Source organism: Diabrotica virgifera, chromosome 5 (genome assembly GCF_917563875.1).
Source record: "Diabrotica virgifera virgifera chromosome 5, PGI_DIABVI_V3a".
In the NCBI taxonomy this organism is placed as follows: domain Eukaryota; kingdom Metazoa; phylum Arthropoda; class Insecta; order Coleoptera; family Chrysomelidae; genus Diabrotica; species Diabrotica virgifera.
Window position 1 is genome coordinate 118,120,762 of NC_065447.1, and position 24,955 is coordinate 118,145,716.

The window sequence follows — 24,955 nt, forward strand, 5'->3', positions numbered from 1 at the left end:
ATCGAATTGGTTTATTTATATATTTCTTTACCTTTATTTTGTTTTTGTTTTCTGGTATCAGTTGTTTCATTTTGATGCCCACCATGTAATGATCAGAGTCGGCATCTGGTCCTCTGTATGTTCTTATCTTCTTTATACATTGCTGTTCTTCTTTTTCAATCAGCACGTGATCTATTTGGTTTTTAGTCTTTCTATCTGGTGATATCCATGTTTCCTTATGTATTTCTTTTCTTTCAAAATATGTGCTCATTATGATCATATTTTTTTCTCTTGCGAAATCTATGAGAAATTGTCCGTTCTCATTAGTTTCATTGTGTTTGCTATGCTTTCCTATTGTCGGTCTAAACACTTCTTCCTTCCCTATTTTGCCATTAGCGTCGCCTAAAATAATTTTCATATCATATCTGGGTATACTTTCGATTGTTCTGTTTAGTTCACTGTAGAAACATTCTTTAACATCATTATCTTTTTCTTCGGATGGAGCGTGAATATTTATGAGGGTGATTTTTTGGTATTTTCCTTTGATCCTGATAGTACATATGCGGTCTGATATCGGTTTAAACTCTACTATTGCTTCTTTTAGTTCTTTTCTTATCATAAAACCTGTGCCTAATATTCGATTCTTTCCACCGCTGTTAAAAAACAATGTATCTTCTATTTCTAATATATCATTTCCCAGCTGTTTCGTCTCCTGCAAGGCTACTATGTCAAATTGGAACTTTTCGATTTCTCTCGCAAGATGTTTAAGTTTACCTTCGCCATATGTGCCTCTTACATTCCATGTTCCTAAAAGTAAGTATTCTTTTCGACATGTTTTCTTGTTTTTTGGTCCGGTTTTTGTTTTTTTCCTCTTGTTTCCTTTTTTTGTATTATCACTATCCTTTTTCTGTGCTTGTTTCGTCAACGTTATTCCTATGGTACAGTTATTTGTTAGTTTTTTGATGCTGTTTTGATCATTGTGCCCTCTTTGTCGTTCCACTTCCATTCGATGTTATTTACCCATATTTTTTTTACTCCAATTTTGACTTCATTTCCTTTATTTCTTTCTTCCTGGGCAATGTTTCTAATTGTTTTCTGTATATCTCGTTCTTTTATGGTTGTATCTTCGTTGATATATACCTTGTGCTCTTTAATTTCTTTTAGCTTGTACTTTTTTTCCATTATTTTTCTTTTTTCCTCTTGGTTTTCTAATTCAATTAGACATGTTTTTTCGCCTAGCTTGTGAGCATTTCTTATTTTCACCTCTATTCCTAAGTGGTGTTTGATGAAATTGTTGATTTTTCCTTTTAACCGTGCTTGCTCATATGTGTCTATTGTTAGGCCGCTTATAACTACGTTGTTTATTCGTCGGTGTTTTTCCATAACTTCCATGTTTTTTGTTATTTCTCTGAGTCCCTCCTTGATCTCTTTATTTTCTTCTTTCAGTTCTGCATTTTCTTTTCTCAGCTCTCTGTTTTCCATAATGAGCTTTTCTATTGTTTCCTTACTTTCTTTTTGATTTCTTTTTATTTCCTTAATGTCATCGGTGAGGAGGCTCATCATTATTATTAATTGATCAATTTTTGACCCTCCTTCTGGATGTGTGTCATCACTCTCTAATTTTTCCATTTTCCGGCGCCAAACACTGTCTTCCACCTCAACAGTGCAGAGAAGACAGCGTCTACCGTATTTATTTTGTTTGTTTATTATCCGTTGTTATTTTCTGTGGTTATCCTGAAAGTCTACTCACAACGGCAACGTCGCAATTTCAACGGTCAAGGTTTCGTTTCTACGCTTTGATGTTAGACAAGTTTATCAATTGTAGCGATCTTACTTTTTATAGGTCCTTGGTATTATTCCGATGCTATTTCACCGATTTTAAAGTTTTTTCTTATCACTGTCCTTAACTTAATGTCTTATATTATTCACTAGATACTTCCAATAATTTATTTCCCGTTACAACTCTCAGAAATTGAGTTTATTGCAGACGACAAATAAAATATGTGTTTACGTTTTGACTACAGTGTTGCCAATGTGTTGCCAGTGGTGAATGTTGTAGGATCCCGTTCTAAGTTGTTCTGTTCCATTCGATCCAATCTTGACAATTCCTTATTTATAAACGATAAAGGATAATCATTTTTTAATAAAACAGATGTTAACAATTGTTTTTCTGCTAAAAAGGAATTTTCGTTAGAACAAGTAATTTTGGCTCTATCATATAAGGATTTAATGATTCCCTTTTTAACGTTGATGTTGTGATTTGACTTGTAATTGAGATATCTGTTGGTGTGTGTTGGTTTTCTATACACTTGAGTCTCATATCCAATATCCTTCTTTGAGATCAAAACATCGAGGAAAGGTAGGCTGTTATTGTATTCCTTTTCCATTGTAAATTTTATTGTCTCTTCTTGATCGTTTATAATATTCAGGAACGTATCCAACAATTCTGATCTATGAGGCCATATTGAAAACACATCATCTACATATCTCCACCATACTGTGGGTTTTAAATTTTGTTTAGAAATAATATTAGTTTCGAAATCCTCCATAAATATATTAGCCAATAATAGAGATAAAGAAGAGCCCATTGCTAGACCAAAATTTTGTTTATAGAATTCATTGTTTAGTTGAAAATAGGTATTATGGGTACATAAGGTCAATAACTCCATTATAGCTGATACATTTAGTCTTGTCCTAGTTGCCAATGTATTATCATTCTCTAATTTCGTTTTGATTATGTTTAAAGTTTTATCTAATGGTACATTTGTAAATAAACTGTTTATGTCAAAACTTACTAAAATATTATTTGGATTAAATTCAATAGTTGATAATTTGTTTAAAAAATGTTTTGTATTTTTTATAAAAGTGTCATCATTATTAGCAAATGGTTTTAGAATGTTTAATAAGAATTTTGATAGTTCACTACAAGGAGAATTGATGGTACTACAAATGGGTCTAAGTAGTATGTTCGCTTTATGAATTTTCGGCACTCCATAAAAATGTGGTGTCTTACTGTAGTGAGGTGTCATTAATTTTTTTTTTTTGATAGTATGTTAGATCATTTTTAAATTTGAATAAAGTTCTATATATTTTGTTTTCCAGTGTCTTCGTTGGATCCTTCGTTAATTTGCTATAAGGTCCAACAATCCTACCAGCGGATAAAGGCAATGCAACTGTAATAATGAATAAAATACAATATGAGGACAAAATTACAGATCTAATTACAAATGGACCTTATAGCAAATTAACGAAGGATCCAACGAAGACACTGGAAAACAAAATATATAGAACTTTATTCAAATTTAAAAATGATCTAACATACTATCAAAAAAAAAATTAATGACACCTCACTACAGTAAGACACCACATTTTTATGGAGTGCCGAAAATTCATAAAGCGAACATACCACTTAGACCCATTTGTAGTACCATCAATTCTCCTTGTAGTGAACTATCAAAATTCTTATTAAACATTCTAAAACCATTTGCTAATAATGATGACACTTTTATAAAAAATACAAAACATTTTTTAAACAAATTATCAACTATTGAATTTAATCCAAATAATATTTTAGTAAGTTTTGACATAAACAGTTTATTTACAAATGTACCATTAGATAAAACTTTAAACATAATCAAAACGAAATTAGAGAATGATAATACATTGGCAACTAGGACAAGACTAATGGCCGGTTGTTCGAACGCTAATCAACAATGATCATTATCAAATAATTAATTACTGTCAATGTCAACTTTGTTTGGGTTGTTAAAAAGTCTGTGGAGTCTATAATCAATTAATATAACAATAATTATTAACATAATTAATAATAAATCTCATAATTGTAATTAATTATGTTTTCAGCAACCCAAACAAAGTTGACATTGACAGTTTTGGTGACAGTAATGAAATATTTGATAATGATCATTGTTGATTAGCGTTCGAACAACCGGCCCTTAATGTATCAGCTATAATGGAGTTATTGACATTATGTACCCATAATACCTATTTTCAACTAAACAATGAATTCTATAAACAAAATTTTGGTCTAGCAATGAGCTCTTCTTTATCTCCATTATTGGCTAATATATTTATGGAGGATTTCGAAACTAATATTATTTCTAAACAAAATTTAAAACCCACAGTATGGTGGAGATATGTAGATGATGTGTTTTCAATATGACCTCATAGATCAGAATTGTTGGATACGTTCCTGAATATTATAAACGATCAAGAAGAGACAATAAAATTTACAATGGAAAAGGAATACAATAACAGCCTACCTTTCCTCGATGTTTTGATCTCAAAGAAGGATATTGGATATGAGACTCAAGTGTATAGAAAACCAACACACACCAACAGATATCTCAATTACAAGTCAAATCACAACATCAACGTTAAAAAGGGAATCATTAAATCCTTATATGATAGAGCCAAAATTACTTGTTCTAACGAAAATTCCTTTTTAGCAGAAAAACAATTGTTAACATCTGTTTTATTAAAAAATGATTATCCTTTATCGTTTATAAATAAGGAATTGTCAAGATTGGATCGAATGGAACAGAACAACTTAGAACGGGATCCTACAACATTCACCAGAAATAATACGAGGAAAATATCAATACCATATATAAAAGGACTATCCGAGAAACTTAAAACAATAGGAAATAAATTCAACATTTCAACAACATTCAAAACAACAAACACATTGAGATCTATTCTATCTAAAACTAAACCTAACAATGATCAAGAAAGAACAAAGAATTGCATTTTTAAAATACCTTGTGAATGCGAACAATTTTATTTAGGTGAGACATCAAGACCATTAGACGTTAGAATAAGTGAACATCAATCTTATATTAAAAATAGAGAATTTGAGAGATCTCAAATATGTCAACACGCATGGGATAATGAACATAGAGTTCAGTGGAGAGATTCAAGTATAGTCCTGAAAGAATCAGATAGTAAAAAGAGAAAAATCAAAGAAGCGGCTCTAATTATGCTAAATGAAACCAATTGTGTCGCAAATTCCTCGGTAGAATGCAGTAGGATGTGGTTACCCATACTGAAAGAGGAAGTCAATAGAAAGAAAATACCAAGATTAGTAAGTCAATAATATCGAGCTAGTACATATTTTATATTTTAGTATTACTTATATATCTAGTATTATTAATATTATTTATAATTTAAACATGTTATAAGTCAGAATTTGGTATTATTTTTTGAGAGTAAATTAATGTAAGATCAAATACTTACGATGTCGGGATAGTATCCAAGGGTTTTCCTGGTTTTCCCTTGTGATTTACTATGAAGTCTCTAACGCGAGAATTTTACTGTCGTTGCATTTGGTTGTCTTTTTAAAGACATATCACATGCTATAATTTTTTATGACGGATATTCTTGAGTTGGGGTTAATTTCATGTAATCGAATGAACTATCTTTCAGTAAGTCGTCCCAGGAACGCAACTAATAAATATTGGCAATATCATTTTAAAGTCTTCTACTTTAAAATGTATAATATATGTCTGAATTGCCAATATAAATGAGTGAGATTAAATAAATTAGAAGAATTTTTTTGCTTAGCAACAACACTTTTGTTTATTTTAGTAATATTTTGTATTTTGACAACGGCACCCGATTTGGGCGTCGAAAAGTTAATAAAATTATTTTTTTCATTTTAATTGTGGCTTATTTCCCATATAAATAATTAATCGTAATTGTAAATGTTTCAGTTGGAAATACCTAATAGTTTCAATACCTATCTATTTGGAAAATGTAAACAAAATAATGTAGTTACCTATTAGTAGGCAATGCTTTAATTTACATAATCTGATTACGAACAAACTTTCTACAAATCTTCATCTCATATAATGTTTTCTTACTCTATATTTTGTTGTATTTTATTTTGACAAAAATCAAACTAATAATTTTATTAAATTCATATAAATTTATGGTGTAAACGTTTAGTTTGTGTATATTCCCACATGACGTACACGCGAATGTGGTCTAGTTTGAAATGCCGTCAGCTTTCGTACGGCGCGGTAGACGTGAAGTGGGTTCGAGCCCCAAGCAAGTTATTATTTTTTTATTTTTTTTATAGATTTTATGATTGTAAATATATTATTATATAATTTTTGAAGATATTCTTCTTTTTTGAAAGTGGTAGATAAGAAAGTTAGTTTGATTTTTAAATAAAATAAGTACAAATAACCTTTTAAGTATATTTACTTCGTTTAAATTACCTATTATATAATAGAAGAATATCTTCTTACGTGCGTACAAAGTACACACACATTCTTTTTTCTTAAACGAAGCCTACTTATGTCTGTCGTTAATACCAACGTGAGAGCGGAGCACAGGATCGGCGTTAATTTTTCTATACTCCCTGACAAGGGCATGTTCTCGACGGATGTGTGAGGGGGCTATGTGGCTTAGTGCTGGTAGCCAATACGTTGGTGGCCTTGATTGTACCTGATATAATACGCAAAGCCTGGTTTAGTTGGGCATCAACACGTTTGGTGTGTGGACTGTTGAGCCATCATACCGGTGCACAGTACTCTGTAACGGGATACACGAGTCCCAGCGCTGTGGACCTAAGTGTAGTCGCTGAGGAACCCCATGTGGTACCGCATCGCATAACTTTTGTAGAATATTATTTCGTGTTCTGAGTTTTGCAGTAGTCTTTGTAGGATGTTCTTTAAAGCTTACAGGTCTGTATCCCGCGTATGAAAAAAAAGTTGATTAATAGCAAGCTGAAAATTTGTTAATAGCTTAAGGGTGTATACTCGGATAAACTTTGATATATGGGAACACTGGAACAGGGGCAGTTTTAATTGTGGAGCAGGTTAAAAATTTGGAACGGTCACATCACGAAAACGGCACATTTATTTTGTCCGACAGAACAGACTTAAACTCTCCGAACAGAGATTAAACTCTCATGCAAAAATCAGACTGCTATTTATCAACTGTCATAATTCCTGTCATTTGACATATTCTACATGTTCCACTCATTAAAACGCCCATTTGGTGATAAATAGCAGTTTGATTTTTGCATGAGAGTTTAATCTCTGTTCGAAGAGTTTAAGTCTGTTCTGTCGGACAAAATACATGTGCCGTTTTCGTGGTCTGACCGTTCCAAATTTTTAACCTGTTCCACAATTAAAACTTCCCCTGTTCCAGTGTTCTTATATATCAAAGTTTGTCCGACTAGATACCCTTAAGCTATTAACAAATTTTCAGCTTGCTGTTAATCAACTTTTTTTTCATACGCGGGATCCAGACCTATTAGCGTTGTATCGAGTGTCACACCTAGATATTTTGGGTATTTAGTATGATTGATGAATCTTCAAAGTAGATTTTTAATTGGTAATGATATTGGTAATGATAATGATAATGATATTGGTAATGGTATATGATTGGTAATAAAGCATGATACTTCCGTCTTGGAGGTATTGGGCTATAATCTCCTGTGACGGAAATATCTCCCGAGGGTAACCATACTATAGAGAATGCTTCAAGAACGGACTCGGCGTTAATACATTAAAGACAAAGTTACTTGCGGTTAGTAAACAAGACGCTGGCCCTATGCAACTAATTGTCAACCGATTGAACCAATAAACCGATTACAAAAGTTAACCATTTTAAATTACTAGGATGATGAGACTCATTAAAGCCACAATGGATGAAACTCAGGCATGTGTACGAATACAAAACCACCGGACAGACTTTTTTAACATTTCGCAGGGACTAAAACAGAGAGATGGGCTGGCCCCAACATTGTTTAACCTGGCACTGGAGTATGCGGTTAGGCAAATGCAAACTGGACGAGGAAATCTACTGACCAATCGAACGGTTCAACTGGCCGCTTATGCTGATGATATTAATATTATGAGTAGAACGTCAACAGGAGCACAGGAAACATATGCAGAGTTAAAAACACAAACAAAAATGCTAGGTCTGGAAATTAACACAGAAAAAACAAAAATAATGACTCAGACGAGAAGAAATATAGTCCCAGAAAACATTATACATGAAGATGACATTGAAACGGTTGAAAAGTTTACATACCTGGGAGTAGAAATATATGCCGACGGATCAGAAGATGGAGAAATAAGGAAGAGAATAACGCAGGCAAACAGAGCTTATTTTGCCCTCTCCCATATATTTCGGTCAAAAAGTGTCCACCGAAATACAAAGATGAGAATCTATAAAACCTTAATTCGACCAATAACATGCTATGGCAGTGAAGTCTGGGTGCTGAAAGAAACATCCAAAAACAAACTCGACACATTCGAAAGGAAAGTACTTAGGAGAATACTAGGACCTGTGAGGGAAAACGGAATCTTCAGAAGTCGATACAACAACGAGCTTTATCAACTTTATAAGGAAACGCCCCTGTCAGACTTCATTAGATTACAAAGATTGCAATGGGCCGGACATGTGATAAGAATGGGAGAGGATAGGCTACCAAAACGAGCACTGAATGCTAGAATGCAAGGAAAGAGACCGGTTGGGAAGCCAGGAAAGCGCTGGGAAGACACAGTAAACAGCGACGCACAAGCCCTTTTAGGAGTCCGTGTATGGAGAAGAGCAGCCACAGACAGGCAAGGGTGGAGGCAAAAAATAAAGGAGGCCAAGGCTCAATTTGGGCTGTAGTGCCGTAGAAGAAGAAGAAGGATGATGAGTATTTAGGAGCATTTATGAAACTTAGATCTACAGTAAAACCTCCCTTAACCGAAATAATTGGACGCCGTTTCGGATAACAAAAATTTCGGTTAAAATAACATTGTTTTTTGGATTCTTCTTGTATCAAATTACATGGTATTCAAACGGTAGCACGGTGGCAAAAATCCAACAATTATGTCACCATTGTCAACAAGCAACAATGCTTTGAAGGGTAAGATTTCTTGATTTTAAGAATGATTTTAAACTTAGGATGAATTCATTTTCGAACCATTCTGAAAACCAAGTGGTCGACATCCATGAGCTTTTTTGAATTCAAGGTAATGTTGACGATATTGACAAATTATGATGGCGATGACGAAAAATGATGGGGGACAGTTAAGCTCAGGATTGGGATATTTGAAACAAAAAAATCGTATTGTATTTGAAAGAGGAAGGTTTCTTACGTGACAATTTACCACAATTTGACCAAAAAATAAAAAAGAAATATTTTTTAACCATGAAAAACTGAAGAAAAACGGGCGATTTTTTCACAAAATTTTTAAAATTTCCGTGAAATCTTTTTTTTGCAGAATTTTTCACTAACGGTGGTAAATTGTCACGTAAGAAACCTTCCTTTTTCAAATGCCGTACGATAGAGATCCCAATCCTGAGATTAACTGTCCGCCATCGGAACTACTTTTTTTCGAGGCCTCGACTTTGGCGCTATCTACAATACTAGTGTACCTACGTGCACAAATGAAAAAAGATATATTTTTTGTATTGTCTAAGGGTTAGATATTAATATGTAAAAAGTTTTATGTTCATTTTTATGAATGGTCCTGAGAAAAAAAATCTTGAAAAAATGCGTATTTTTGGTCTTCTAAAGTGTACTAGTACCTTAAAATAATATTTTGAGAAAAAAAAAGAAGAAGAAGACAATTCGACCTTAAATGTCTTATTTTTACATTCCGCAGATGCTATACACCAATTTTCAGACAAATCGGAGATCCATAAGTTTTTTTGATCCAAAATTGAGTGATTTGAAATGGAATCTCCCGTATTTTTGGAAAGGAATTAATATATTATTAATTTGTGCTTCCAATGTCATAAATTTCATTATATTGGAGACTATTTCATCACTTCGTGCGTGCCAAACGTTATGTTTCATTAGCGGGATAAATTATATATATTTAAAATTCTTTCATGGATGGTACCAATATTATGATAAATGGTTTTCATTCTGTAACCTTTAACTGTACTATGTAGTTACAATAAGATTTGCCGGGACGCCTAACAACTTCACATCAACATGAAGTCTAGAAAGTGAATTTCGCCTTCAGTACCTATTACAAGTTGTAGCTCAGAACAATTCAACAAAATAATAATTACTAACTTACCACTTTATCCTGCGCTACAATTTGTGGGGCTGCTTGTAGAGCGAAAGCGCATAATAATCTTACTAGTGGACTAATATTAGCAGGTCTATCCCATAGCACAGGAGCCAATAAGAATGGCAAAAGCTGCATGTAGGGCTCCAGATTATTACCTTGAGGTGTACTCTCCATCAATAGAGAAAGAATTTGAAATACATAAGGAATAAATTCTGAAAAGAACATACCAAATATTACTATAGCATTGATTGGATAAATTAGTCCATGAGTCTCATACGTATAGGGTGGCCAGAAAGTCCCTTTACACTAATGAATTGTTGTTATACTACAGATGGAAAAAATAACACAATTTTGTTTGTAAGTTATTTATTCATTATTTACTTACTTACTTACTTAGGCCGTCCTCTTGTACCTTACGGTGTCGAAGTAAGTGGAGAAATCGGACGTCTCCATGCCTTTCGGTCAGTAGCTAGTCTTTCTGCTTCTCTCCACCCAATATTCCTTTTTACGCAAGCCTTTCCAATATCTGCGTTCCACGTTCTTGCTGGCCTGCCTCTTCTTCGTTTGTTGTCGGATGCCTCTTTCCATACCCTCTTTACAGTTCTACCTTCACCCATTCTCGTCATATGTCCGAACCACAATAACTGTTTCGTTTCAAGTCTGTCTAAGGTCCTTCCAATACCGCACCTTTCACGTATGTCTTCATTTCTTATACGATCACGTCTGGTCACCCCGGATACCGCACGTAAATATCGCATTTCGCATGCTTGAATTTTACTACGGATGTTGTCATTCATTGTCCACGTTTCACTACCGTAGAGTAGCACCGGCTCGTATACAGTTTGGAACACTTTCATTTTTGTTTTCAGGCTTACTTCTTTCTTCCTAATAAAACTTTTATTTAGCGCATAGTACAATTTTGTTGCACTCATTACCCTGCTGTTTATTTCTGGTTCTATATTTCCTTGTCCATTTATTGTTGATCCTAAATACTTGAAGTCCTCTACTTGTGTAATGGTCTCATTATTCAGCTTTACATTTATATTTTCTTGAGTTTTCGATATTACTAAAGCTTCTGTTTTTTCAATATTTATTTTCATCCCAAATTTCTTAAAGGCTTCATTCCAAACATTTACATTCACTTGCAAGTATTTTTCTGATTTTGCCACAATTACCAGGTCATCGGCATATATCAACTCTGACACGTGAACTTGTTGAAGTTTATACACCCCTACCCTAGTTCTTTTTACCTTACCCCTGCATTCTTTTGCAATTTCGTCCATTAGAGTGATGAATAACAAAGAACTCAGAACACCACCTTGTCTTACATCTGTCCTTGTGTAGAATTCTAGAGATGAGCGATTTTTCGTTCTTACATTATTACGTGTACATTTATATATATATACTCTTTATTGCTTGGATTAACTTAGGTTTCACATTTCTATGGTTTAATATTTCCCAGATCTTGTTACGTGGCGCCCGATCAAATGCTTTTTCCAAGTCCACAAAACATAGAAACAACTTACTGTTATGTTGTAGGGCTTTTTCTGATAACTGTCTCACCGTGAATATGAGATCGGTTGTCCCTCGCCCTGGCCTAAAGCCGCATTGGCTGTCATCCAGTGTGGCCTCGATATTTTCTCGCAGCTTTTTCTCTAGTATTATTTCGTAGATTTTACTAGCAACTACCAACAATGATATTCCCCTGTAGTTAGAACACTTATGTTTATCACCTTTTTTGTGTAATGGTAGAATAGTGGCAAGTAGAATATGGAATGTTCCATATATTTCCACATACGCCGGAACGCAAATAAACATTGCTGCGGTGTTGAGACATTATTATTATTAGTGTAAAGGGACTTTCTCCGGCCATCCTAAACATAGTTCATTTAAGCCTTACCTTGAATATCCTGCTGTAGAATTCCTTGGAAAATGGGAAACAATATATCTTCAAATGCTGTAACAGCAGTGGGATTTGCCTTACATACGATTCTTAAAATGAATAAATAATTTTATAACAGTGACAAACGTTTAAAATTAAACAATTTCTTACCTTATGGCTAATGAAAATGTTTCAAAAAGATAATGGTTAAAATGAGGTTTTGATGGATTTTTTGCAACCATTTGTAGCTTCTCTGTTAATTTTGGCAATGCGACATTCAAGAATGGTAGAACTCTTTCTTGTAACGTAGAAAATGTTCTCATCAGTGCTGAAAATATATTTTAAAAAAGAATTATTAGTAACAGACAAATGATAAATTAATCAATAGACGAGAGCGAGTATTCTTCAAGAAAGAAAATAGAAGAAACCCTAACAACTGTCGCGAGAGGAATAATGAATACTACTACTGTTTACTGAATGAGTAAACATTGACTTGTATTTTATAAATATTTTTCGAGCTATTTCTATTCTGACCTTTACCTCCTAATCTTGATCTAACTGTAAGTTTATAATTGCTTCGAGGTATACATACTCGTACTTGTCGACCCCCTCTAACAATTTACTTAAATCTTATGTTATTTAATGATGCTCCCTCCAATTCTTAAACCTTCAGTTCTTTCCCATAGTGCCTCCTGAAGTATTAATTGGGAGTACACATTAAATAATTGTGGCGACAACACGCATTCTTGCCTGACTCCTCTTTGAATTTCTACTTGGTTTGTCTCACTATCTTCCACCCGTACGCTATTAACCAGTAAATGCTATTAACGCGTCTAAAATGCCTAGAATTCATTTAAATGACGCACAAAAGACATGAGCAATTGCCAAACTCTAAGAAGGTTATAGGGGTATAGAAGTTTGTTATTTTGATATAATAATTACGTTACCTTTCATAACATACTCGTTTTCTTCTGAAACAGGTTTTTCTAGTATTCCAAAAAGATTTGTTAGAAGTGTTGTAGTAAATGGTTCCAGGTGGGCACCAGTGACTCTAAAAAATAATTAATTTAGCAAATAATTACATAAGGTTATATATCTTTAAACTTACATTGGCTGATTATTGGCCTTTATAATTAAAATTTTTTCTAATGTACAAGCGGCATAAGTGTGTACCACCGCACTTTCACTAGTCATGTGCCTTATTAATTGTGGAATCGTAGAAATTACAATGGCACTTGGCAGCACTGATCTAAATGTCATGATGTATTTTATGGCATCTGCTTTCAAAACGGGCAAATCATTAACTAAAAACCAAAATTCACGATATTATCTTTGTTGATTTACATTGAGATTCTTTTAGTTTAGATTTTAAATATACAATGAACATAATTATACCACATTTCTGAATGTCTGACAGCACAGCAATCACATTATATATTAAAAAGAAAAAAAATTCTAATTACAAAGTAGTTAAATGACTGTATAGTGTAACGGTTAACCGTTACCCTCCAGGAATTTGGCTTCGATCCGCCTATGGCAAGCTGTGCAATTGGCAGAGAGGTCGCCATCCAAGCTTGCTGTGCGCGATGCGAAAAGCGTAGCGGAGTTCAACTTAAGTTGGTCAAAAACTCTTTAGAAGGTAACACGCCGCCATTATTTAAGTGACGGAGTTTGAAGCGAAATTGGAAGTAAAATCTAACTAAAAGGAAATTGAACATCAGCCAATGACATGTGCTAAAAATAGTAAATCAGAATTAAATATATCTGGGGACTTATTCATCTAAAAGAATTATATTTGCCGGCGGCGTGGCGTTCTGCTTGTTCCAAATTCCGTCACTTAGTCACTTTACGTCACTTGAATACATCAGCTGAATATTATCTAATTATGTACCAGTTAAATTATTAGCAACGCTGCTACGGTTTACTCATAGAGTTTGCTGTTACCTGATTTTTACTACATCCAGGATTTTCTACAGTAGGATTTACACACACAGCAGCCAATCAGCTTTACCGTGCCAAGAGGATATTCATTCCTATGGACTTTCAACTTTACGTTTAACAAGCTGTTGTCGTAAAAGCTAAGTGTTATTTACTTTTCATTACATATTTTGGGTAATCTATATTTTCTTACAGTGTAAACTTATTCGTATGCATACGATCAAGTAAAATACATATTATTTTCTTGATAGATAGGGTTTTAGGTCGTTGTTTTTGGTTCAATATAAGTAGTAGTTTTTTTTTCAAATAAATAAAATCAGGTCTTGTTTAATAATCATTATAAATAATTGCATATTAAAATTTGATAGGGAATAGGGTTGTTAAAATTTATGTCGAGGTTTTCAAATAGGGAATATGTCTAGTAGGTTTTTTTTCCAAATAGAATATAAAGAGTATTGACCAACTCATTTATATAGACCTTTTGCTAGTCCAACTGACTTTGTTTTTTGGATTTTGATACTAATACCTTTGCTTGGCCCAGTGGTAGTGGATATTGGCTTGTTTAGCGGTCATTAGGTCCTGTTTGATATTTATATCACCCACTACCAATGTTATTCAGTTTTTGTGTTATATATATGTTATTGTTAATATATATAACATATTTATTATTGTTTATTATTAATATATTTGTTAGTAGTAAGGTTGATGTTTTATTTCAGTCTGTATCACCAGTATATAATATAGCAAGACAAGATTAGTATTGAGTATTTTTTGTATTTCAGGTGATTGTATCCAGTGTCATTTATTTCCTGTCATTCGTTACTTCAAAAAGTTGGCGCCCTTCTTCTTCTCTCTTTATCATCCTTTTCTTCATCATCATCATCATCTTGGTGCTACAGCCCTTAGAGGGCCTCGACCTTCTCAAACTTTCTACGCCATTCTGTTCTGTCCCTTGCTTGCATTTTCCAGTTGCCGACTCCGATCTTCTCGGCATCCTGTGTTACCCCGTCCATCCACCTCAGCTTTCTTCTACCCCGTCTTCTCATTCCCACGGGTTGCGCTGTCAGAATCTTTTTTATCATGTTCGATTCAGGGGCCCGGGCTACATGTCCTGCCCACTGCAGGCGGTTTCGCTTAATTATAGTGATAATATCTTTTCCACCAAACGTATTCTTGTAGATATTCTGCAGTTCAAAGTTATATCTACGCCTCCATATTCCGTTCTCACACACCGCTCCGAATATCTTACGTAGCACCTTTCTTTCAAAAATCGACAGAGCAGATTCATCTGTTTTAGTTAGCGTCCATGCCTCTGATCCATATGTGAGAACGGGGACTATCAATGTTCTATACAGCCTTACACGAGTTTTTTGAGATAGACGTTTGTTAGCTAAGTACTTTGATAGACTATGATAACACCTTGTGCAATTATTATTCGTCTTTTTACTTCCTCTGATGTGTTATTATTGGGGTTAACCGATGTCCCTAGATATATGAACTCTTTGACCGCTTCGAAGTTTTGGTCATTGATGATTAGATCTGCGTCAACATTTCCAGCTCTTGTGTTTGTGTTAGTCGCCATGAATTTTGTTTTATTTCGATTTATATGTAACCCCATTCGTTCTGCTGCTGCTACTAGCTCGATTAGGATTTCCGCAGTTCTCGCTCTGGTTCTTGTTATAATGTCCACGTCGTCTGCATATGCTAGAATTTGGACAGATCTATTGAATATTGTTCCCCTGCTATCTATATTAGCGTCTCGTACAACTTTTTCTAATGCTACATTAAAAAGTTGACACGCCAGCGCATCTCCCTGCCTTAACCCCCTATGTATTTCAAATGGGGTTGACGTCCTTTTCATATCACTTTATTTCCATCGTTATTATCTAGTTGTATTAAGCTTTTGTATTAACAGGTCTCATTTTCTTCCTTGTTTCTATCAGTTCATTATTCCATCTATCTGTTTTATACCTCTAAAGCCAATATTCAGCGTATTGAAGCTAGCCCGAATACTCACTTGATATTTAGTGTCTCTCTGCCCATTTGATTTGTTCTTCTGAGCTAAGCCACTCTTCCTTTTTGTCCTAAATCTCTTCTCTTCCAGTTTTTCCCCTATTTCGTCAGTCCTTCCTCTTCAAAATCTCAATACCCAGAGTATAGAGGATTCAATATTACTATAAAGATATATGTACTCAACAATATCGTGTCATTAAACCTGCATTATTAATATGTGGTTATTTAGCAGTATTTTCTAATCACATTGTATGTAAACTAATATTTAAAATAAAATCTATCGTAGTGTAAGTTGTATTATATTTTATATACTCTCTCTAAGTAAACTTCCTCTAATCCGTCATCCTTTGATCCGGTATGATTGATAATCGAGCATAACTTTGGGATGTCAAGGTAAAATAAAAAGTGGGCCTGAAATTGACCCATACTAAATTCAAAAAATAAACCTATACATCTCACAAGACCTCTCCGTTGAGCCCAAAATGCGATAGAGTAGCGAAGTTCAAATATTCTTGAAAAAGATTCTAAAGAATAAACACTGCTTATCACTATTGGTTCCAGAGTCTCTTCTACGAGATTTTCTAAAACACTTTAGATAACCCCACAGTATAATTTCATTGTAACGTCTAGTTACCTAGCCTTTCATTTGTGCCCTTATCAACTGGATATTTAAGTCACAGTGGTATAGTGGCGGGTAGCGAGTAGGAACTCTTTAAATTATTGAAGATAGTCCTATCAGGGAAAATGAATCAATCCCTGCCCCTCGCAGATTCCGGGGGTTTCCTGACCCGGGAAACTAGTACCTGTTTAGGGTCCCTTGTCCAGGGTTACGGATGAAGTCCACAACGGCAGACATGGCGGAGAAGCGGAGCTTTAGTACGGTGTGGGTGGCGGAAGTGGCAACCCTCGATTATAGGGGTAATATAGAATCAAAACCGTAGCGTCTGATCCAGAATGGACGGCTACGAACAGCGTCTGACCCAGAGTGGGCGGCTGATATAATACTCACCAACCCGTCTAGCCAGCGTGGTGTTTTTAAGGCTACTCATCCTTCCAACTACTTAGAAATGGCGAATACTAAAACGAACGGATATGGTCCCCAGGTGGGTACGGTATGTTATGCCAAGTCCCACACCCAGAAAAGGGTCTGCCTCGTGGAATCTGGGGGAGGCAAAAATTCGCTTAGTACACACAAAATGCACATCGGAACATATAACATCAGAACGATGAGGACAGAAGATAACCTAGAAGAGTTGCAAGAAGAACTTAAGACCATAAAATGGGACGTAGTAGGCTTGTGCGAGACAAGGCTTAAAGGCGAAGAAACGACTCTACTAAAATCAGGGCACACTTTGTACCAATACAATTCAGGAAATATCCAAGGTATAGGAGGCGTAGGCTTTTTGGTACATAAAAGAATTGAAAACTTGGTAACTAAATTCCAAGCGATTTCTAATAGTTATCTATCTGGTAATAAAACTAAATTGTCGATACAGCATTCAAATAATCCATTGTTATGCGCCAACTTCTTCTGCAGATGATGAAGAGGTAGAACAACTTTATGAAGACATTACAAGAGCCAGAAACCTAGAGAAAACATATTACGTAATAATTACGGGAGATTTCAACGCTAAAATAGGAAAGAACGAAAATAACGACAACGAATATATTGGAAATTTTGGACTGGGAAGTAGAAATCACAGGGGAGATATGCTCGCAAATTTCCTCAGCAAAGAAAAGCTATTCTGCTTAAACACATTCTGCAAGCAAAAGATGCAGAGAAAATGGACGTGGCACAGCCCAGACGGCAAAGTAAAAAATGAAATTGACTTTATACTCTCTAACTTCAAAAACATTGCTAAAGATGTTACTGTACTAAATTCTGTCGACACTGGTAGTGACCATCGATTAGTTAAGGTGCGAATAGAAGTAAATACGAAATTCGATAGAAGAAAATTATTAACACAAGATAAATTACCAAACATAGAAGCACTCGAAATGAATCAAGAGGAATATCAAAGTGAACTAAAAAAGAAACTAGGACCTTTACCAGTATTCAACACGAAAGATATAAATGAAATAACAGAAAAATTAACGAATGACATAACATCAACTACAAAAAAGATCTGTGGTAAAAATAAAAATCCGAGAAAAACGAAACTTAAACAAACAACACTGGATTTAATGGAAGAAAGAAGAAGAACATCTAAAGAATTACCAGAATATAAGGCTACCAACAAAAAAGTTAAAAAGAGCATAAGGTCAGACTTGCGGGCTTATAAAACAGAACAAATATTGCAAACCATCGAAGACAATAGAAACATGAGAGTATTGAAATCAAATTTAACTAAAGGAAAATCGAAGATAAATAAAATCAAAAACCAACAGGGGAATACGGTGACGGAAAAAACTCAAATAATCAAGGAAATACAAACGTTCTACAAGAATCTTTATACATCCACTATACAGAACCCCGGAACAGACCATAGAACAATTCTAAACGTCGGCTCGGAAACTCTCCCTAAAATAACTTCTTCGGAAATTAGATATGCCTTACAGCAAATGAAGAATAAAAAAGCTCCTGGCGAGGATCATATAACGTCTGAAATCTTAAAAATGGGTGGCAACACCGTTGTAGAGGTTGTGGAAGTCTTGCTGAATAGGTGTCTAATAGAGAAAAAAATACCCAATCTGTGGGAAAACGCCGAAATAATACTTTTACACAAGAAAGGAGACACTACTAATATTGAAAACTACAGGCCTATAAGTTTGTTGTCACATTTATACAAATTGCTAACAATAATAATAACCAACCGCATAACACAAAAACTTAATTTATATCAACCGGTTGAACAGGCGGGATTTCGAAAAGGGTTTGGTACTAACGATCACAAACCATCAGAACACTGATAGAAAAAACCACAGAATATAATGTACCCTTACATATGGCATTTATTGACTTTCACAAGGCTTTCGATAGTATTGAAACCTGGTCCTTTTTGTCAGCCCTCAGGGATGCTCGAATAGACTCACGGTACACTACACTCATTAAAAACATTTATGAACAGTCCACATTCCACATCAAAATCAATGAAGACCAAAAAACCGAAAAAATACGCCTTGGTAAAGGTATTAGACAAGGTGATACTATTTCACCAAAACTTTTTACCTTAGCATTGGAAAATGTATTCAAACAGCTCGACTGGGAGGAAAAAGGTCTAAACATTGATGGTGTACGTTTGAGTCATCTGAGGTTTGCGGACGACATAGTATTATTCAGTACAGATATCAAGGAACTGGAGCAAATGATGAAGGAACTAAACCAGCAGTCAAATAAAATAGGTCTCAAAATGAATCTTCAGAAAACAAAAATAATGAGTAATGTACAAACTAATCTTGTTATTGACAACGTCAGTCTTGAAAATGTAGACCACTATATATATCTTGGACATACCATCAAAATCGGCAAAGAAAACCAAATAGCCGAAATAAAAAGACGCATACAATTGTCTTGGGTAGCTTTCGGCAAGTTAAGCTTTATCTTGATGAATAGAGATATACCAATGTATCTAAAACGTAGAGTTTATGACAAATGTATCTTTCCTGTAACTACATATGGACTGGAGATCATGGGCTTTACAAAGAAAACCTTAGAGCAGCTCAGTACAACTCAAAGAGCGATGGAGAGGGCCATGCTAGGGATTAGTTTGAGAGACAAAATTCGAAATATCGACATTCGTGAAATAACAAAGATTACTGATGTCGCAGAACGTATAGCAAGGCTCAAGTGGCAATGAGTCGGACATGTTACCCGAGATAATCCAGAAAAATGGACACAGAGACTAACAAACTGGAGACCAAGAGAGAACAGGCGAGGAGTAGGCAGACCGCAGAAGAGGTGGGCAGATGATATCAAACAAGTCGCGGGCAAGCAGTGGATGAGAATTGCCAAGAGTAGAAATCGACGGAAGCAAATGGAAGAGGCCTATGTCCAGCAGTGGACGAACACAGGCTGAAGAAGAAGAAGATAGTGGCATATCAAACACTTTTATCGCAAGTACGTCGTACGTATACGTCGAAGGTAAGCTTTTTCGTTACACTGCCCCCTCTTAAATCCGAACGTACCATTAGCAACTCTATATGAAGGCACAGGATGGCGGACGCTACTGGACACGATCTCTTCGGGTTAATGTATCACACAGTAAATCGTACGCCTTTTTCTCGGAAGATCATTCAAGCATGCTTCTGACATTCCAATATACATTTTCTAGTGCATGGCCTATCTTTGGTAAAGACAAATTTTTGATGTCAAAATTCCACACTATTTTCTTCAAATTAGTTAGAGCAAGCCTTATGTTCTCGTCTTGTCTGTATAAAACTTCCTGGTCACCTTAGCGTACGTTCAGAGTGGAGCGAAGAAAGAGTGCGAGCAAAGAGCAAAGAGCAAAAAGTGCACGTTCAGAGTGAAGCGAAGAAACAGTACGAGCAAAGAGCAAAGAAGTGCTAAACCAGAGTGGGAGCTGGTAGTTACGCGAGACGAGAATTTAGTTCTTTCCCACTCGGCAGTCATGGAAAGTTATTTTCTTTTTTTTTTCGAAAACTCATCATTGAAAACGTGGTACTTCCTAACTCGCGGAAAATGTTAGAGAATTCATCGTAAAGGCAGGTATACATATGCGCTCTGCTCGGTGTGCGAGCCGCTCGCGCGCAGCATGTGCGTCAGATTAGTACGTGTTTTCAAGTGGCGCACAAACGGCACGCACACGGCGCACCACAATCTAACTTCTGTCGGTTTTTCAACAAAAGCTTTGATGGTTCGCAATACGTATTTGGACGGGTTTGTTGGTTTTGGCGCGCCTGAGTTGAAAATATCAAAAAAAACATTCATAAATTAAAAATTTAACTTTGTTTCTGGTGAAGCAACACAGTTGGAAAAAGCAGATATAATATTATAATTGTCACCGGAAAGCGAAAAAGGTAACGCACAACTTGAAAGAACCTATAGATTTCTAGCTTCGTTTCTGGTGAAGCAACGCAGTTGGAACAAGCAGATATATTATAATTGTGTCACCGGAAAGCGAAAACGGTAACTCACAACATGGAAGAACCTACAGTTTTCTAACTTCGCTTCTGGTGAAGCAACGGAGTTGGAACAAGCAGATATATTATAATTGTGTCACCAGGAAGCAAAAAAGGTAACGCACAAATTGGAAAAACCTATAGTTTTCTAACTTCGTTTCTGGTGAAGCAATGGAGTTGGAACAAGCAGATATATTATAATTGTGTCACCGGGAAGCAAAAAAGGTAACGCACAACTTGGAAGAACATATAGTTTTCTTCGCTTCTGGTGAAGCAACGGAGTTGGAACAAGCAGATATATTATAATTGTGTCACCGGGAAGCAAAAAGGGTAACGCATAACTTGGAAGAACCTATAGTTTTCTAACTTCGCTTCTGGTGAAGCAACGGAGTTGGAACAAGCAGATATATTATAATTGTGTCATCGTTAAGCACAAAAGCTAACGCACAACTTGGAGAACCTATAGTTTTTTAACTTCGCTTCTGGTGAAGCAACGGAGTTGGAACAAGCATATATATTATAATTGTGTCACCAGGAAGCAAAAAAGGTAACGCACAACTTGGAAAAACCTATAGTTTTCTAACTTCGTTTCTGGTGAAGCAATGGAGTTAAAACAAGCAGATATATTATAATTGTGTCACCGGGAAGCAAAAAAGGTAACGCACAACTTGGAAGAACATATAGTTTTCTAACTTCGCTTCTGGTGAAGCAACGGAGTTGAAATAAGCAGATATATTATAATTGTGTCACCGGGAAGTAAAAAAGGCAACGCACAACTTGGAAGAGCCTATAGTTTTCTAACTTCGTTTCTGGTGAAGGAACGGAGTTGGAACAAGCAGATATATTATAATTGTGTTACCGGAAAGCGAAAAAGGTAACGCACAACTTGGACAAGCCTATAGTTTTCTAACTTCGTTTCTGGTGAAGCAACGCAGTTGTAACAAGCAGATATATTATAATTGTGTCACCGGAAAGCGAAAAAGTAACGCACAACTTGGACAAGCCTATAGTTTTCTAACTTCGTTTCTGGTGAAGCAACGGAGTTGGAACAAGCAGATATATTATAATTGTGTCACCGGAAAGCGAAATAGGTAACGCACAACTTAAAACAACCTATAGTTTTCAGGGACTACCTATTTCGCTTTCCGGTGACACAATTATAGTATATCTGCTTGTTCCAACTGCGTTGCTTCACCAGAAACCAAGTTGGAAATCTATAGCTTCCTCCAAGTTGTGTGTTACCTTTTTCGCTTTCTGGTGACACAATTATAATATATCTGCTTGTTCCAACTCCGTTGCTACACCAGAAGCGAAGTTAGAAAACTATATGTTCTTCCAAGTTGTGCGTTACCTTTTTTGCTTCCCGGTGACACAATTATAATATATCTGCTTGTTTTAACTCCATTGCTTCACCAGAAACGAAGTTAGAAAACTATAGGGTTTTTCAAGTTGTGCGTTACCTTTTTCGCTTTCCGCTGACACAATTATAATATATCTGCTTGTTCCAACTCCGTTGCTTTACCAGAAACCAATTTGGAAATCTATGGGTTCTTCCAAGTTGTGCGTTACCTTTTTCGCTTTCCTGTAACACAATTATAATATATCTGCTTGTTCCAACTCCGTTGCTTCACCAGAAACGAAGTTAGAAAACTAAAGGCTTGTCCAAGTTGTGCGTTACCTTTTTCGCTTTCCGGTGACACAATGATAATATATCTGCTTGTTACAACTGCGTTGCTTCACCAGAAACGAAGTTAGAAAACTATAGGTTCTTCCAAGTTGTGCGTTACCTTTTTCGCTTTCCGGTGACACAATTATAATATATCTGATTGTTCCAACTGCGTTGCTTCACCAGAAACGAAGTTAGAAATATGTAAGTTCTTTCAAGTTGTGCGTTACCTTTTTCGCTTTCCGGTGACAAATATAATATTGTGCTTGTTCCAACTGCGTTACTTCACCAGAAACCAAGTTGGAAATCTATAGGTTCTTCCAAGTTGTGCGTTACCTTTTTCGCTTTCCGGTGACACAATTATATTATATCTGCTTGTTCCAACTCCGTTGCTTCACCAGAAACGAAGTTAGAAAACTATAGGCTTGTCCAAGTTGTGCGTTACCTTTTTCGCTTTCCGGTGACACAATTATAATATATCTGCTTGTTACAACTGCGTTGCTTTACCAGAAACGAAGTTAGAAAACTACAGGTTCTTCCAAGTTGTGCGTTACCTTTTTCGCTTTCCGGTGACACAATTATAATATATCTGATTGTTCCAACTGCGTTGCTTCACCAGAAACGAAGTTAGAAATCTGTAAGTTCTTTCAAGTTGTGCGTTACCTTTTTCGCTTTCCGGTGACCCAATTATAATATATCTGCTTGTTACAACTGCGTTGCTTCACCAGAAACGAAGTTAGAAAACTACAGGTTCTTCCAAGTTGTGCGTTACCTTTTTCGCTTTCCGGCGACACAATTATAATATATCTGATTGTTCCAACTGCGTTGCTTCACCAGAAACGAAGTTAGAAATCTGTAAGTTCTTTCAAGTTGTGCGTTACCTTTTTCGCTTATGACAATTATAATATTCTGCTTGTTCCAACTGCGTTGCTTCACCAGAAACAAAGTTAAATTTTTAATTTATGAATGTTTTTTTATATTGATAACGATTTCCGAAGTGAAAGTTGAAACGTCAAGTAAACTTGATTTCAAACTCGAATTATGGCTTATGCCCAAATAAAATAGTAAATCTTATTTTAAGAAGACAACAATGAAATGACCTTTTTTACATTGGTCATGTATATTTTTTATTTCAGCTTCGAGATGGATGACGTCACTAGTATGTAAATGCCAAAAAATCATAATTTAAAAATAAAAATCCACCTGTTTCCGGATTTTTTAGTCGTCGGTTTACGAAATATTGAATTTATTCCATTTGGTTTTGCCACACTGTAGAACTAATAATAATTATTGAGTTACATAATATTTATTTAATTATAAAATTGCATAGTTATAAATTTAAAAAATCATCATCGTCATCTGAATAGGGAATCTTTCTGATTCAATAACAGCTTTCTTTGAAACACTTCAGCTATCAGGACATCGAGATTCATTTTTCGGAAAAATAACAAAGAGTGCGAGCGGAGGAATCAAACTTGTTTGGTTTCGCCGCTTTGCTCTTTGCTAGCACTCTGTGTACCTCCGTTTCCCAATAGTAGTTTGATTTCTCCGCTTTGCTCTTTGCTCGCACTCTTTCTACGCTCCACTCTGAACGTACGCTTAGACAGAAAACAATGAGGACCATTTTAAATCTCAGTACTCTTCCAAGTTTAGGCTGCTGATTTTTAAACTTAAACAAGCAACCGAACTACTTAATCAATATGGACGAGATTCCTTTGGTCGTTTAAAGGTCTTAGGCAACACAGAGGGCTATGAAGACGTTTTTCGGAACACTAAATAATCCTGCCGAACTTCTGTGTTCAGTCCGAATCTAGCACGCTTCCTTTCTGCGTAATTTGACATAAATTCATTAAAACTAAGTTGTCGATCATCTTTGATCTCACGTTGAAGGGACTTCGTACTTCTTCCGTTTCATTTTAGTCAGCATATGCTATAACAAGACGATTTATTTGAACAACTTTTGATTCACCTTCTGGTAACTTCTTAATTCGGTATATTACGTCCAGTGGCGTGCGGTGACTTTTTCGAAAGGGGAAGCGATTCACACTAAATCCTACCCCGATCAATCCGTGAGGCACTCTATTCCCGCTATTTCTAGTGACCATAGTGACCTATCATTGATCTGTATTGCTTGCTCAGGCCAGAGTCCTCGCTCCGGGCTTGGTTTCCTAAAGAAGAGTTCTATTTAAAAAAAATTTTATATTCCGAGACATTTTCCACAACACACAACTTTCAACAATATAACACTTATTTATACTTGAGGTCTATTCTCCTATCAACTTCTGATAATTGTTGAATGCAGTCTATTTCAGTGGATAATATGGCTAACTTGGAAAATCTGTCTTC

General features: G+C 35.5%; 1 protein-coding gene across 1 annotated transcript in view; it reads right to left on the reverse strand.

The window, feature by feature from the left end:
* Positions 1–24,955, reverse strand: part of LOC126884315 (exportin-2) — a 140,133-nt gene that overhangs the window by 23,471 nt on the left and 91,707 nt on the right. Inside the window, exons 10-14 of the mRNA XM_050650254.1 lie at positions 13,022–13,217; positions 12,861–12,964; positions 12,085–12,241; positions 11,932–12,023; positions 10,038–10,243 (exon numbers count right to left, since the gene is read on the reverse strand). Of these exons, the coding sequence (XP_050506211.1) occupies positions 10,038–10,243; positions 11,932–12,023; positions 12,085–12,241; positions 12,861–12,964; positions 13,022–13,217 (755 nt within the window). The remainder of the gene's footprint in view (positions 1–10,037; positions 10,244–11,931; positions 12,024–12,084; positions 12,242–12,860; positions 12,965–13,021; positions 13,218–24,955) is intronic.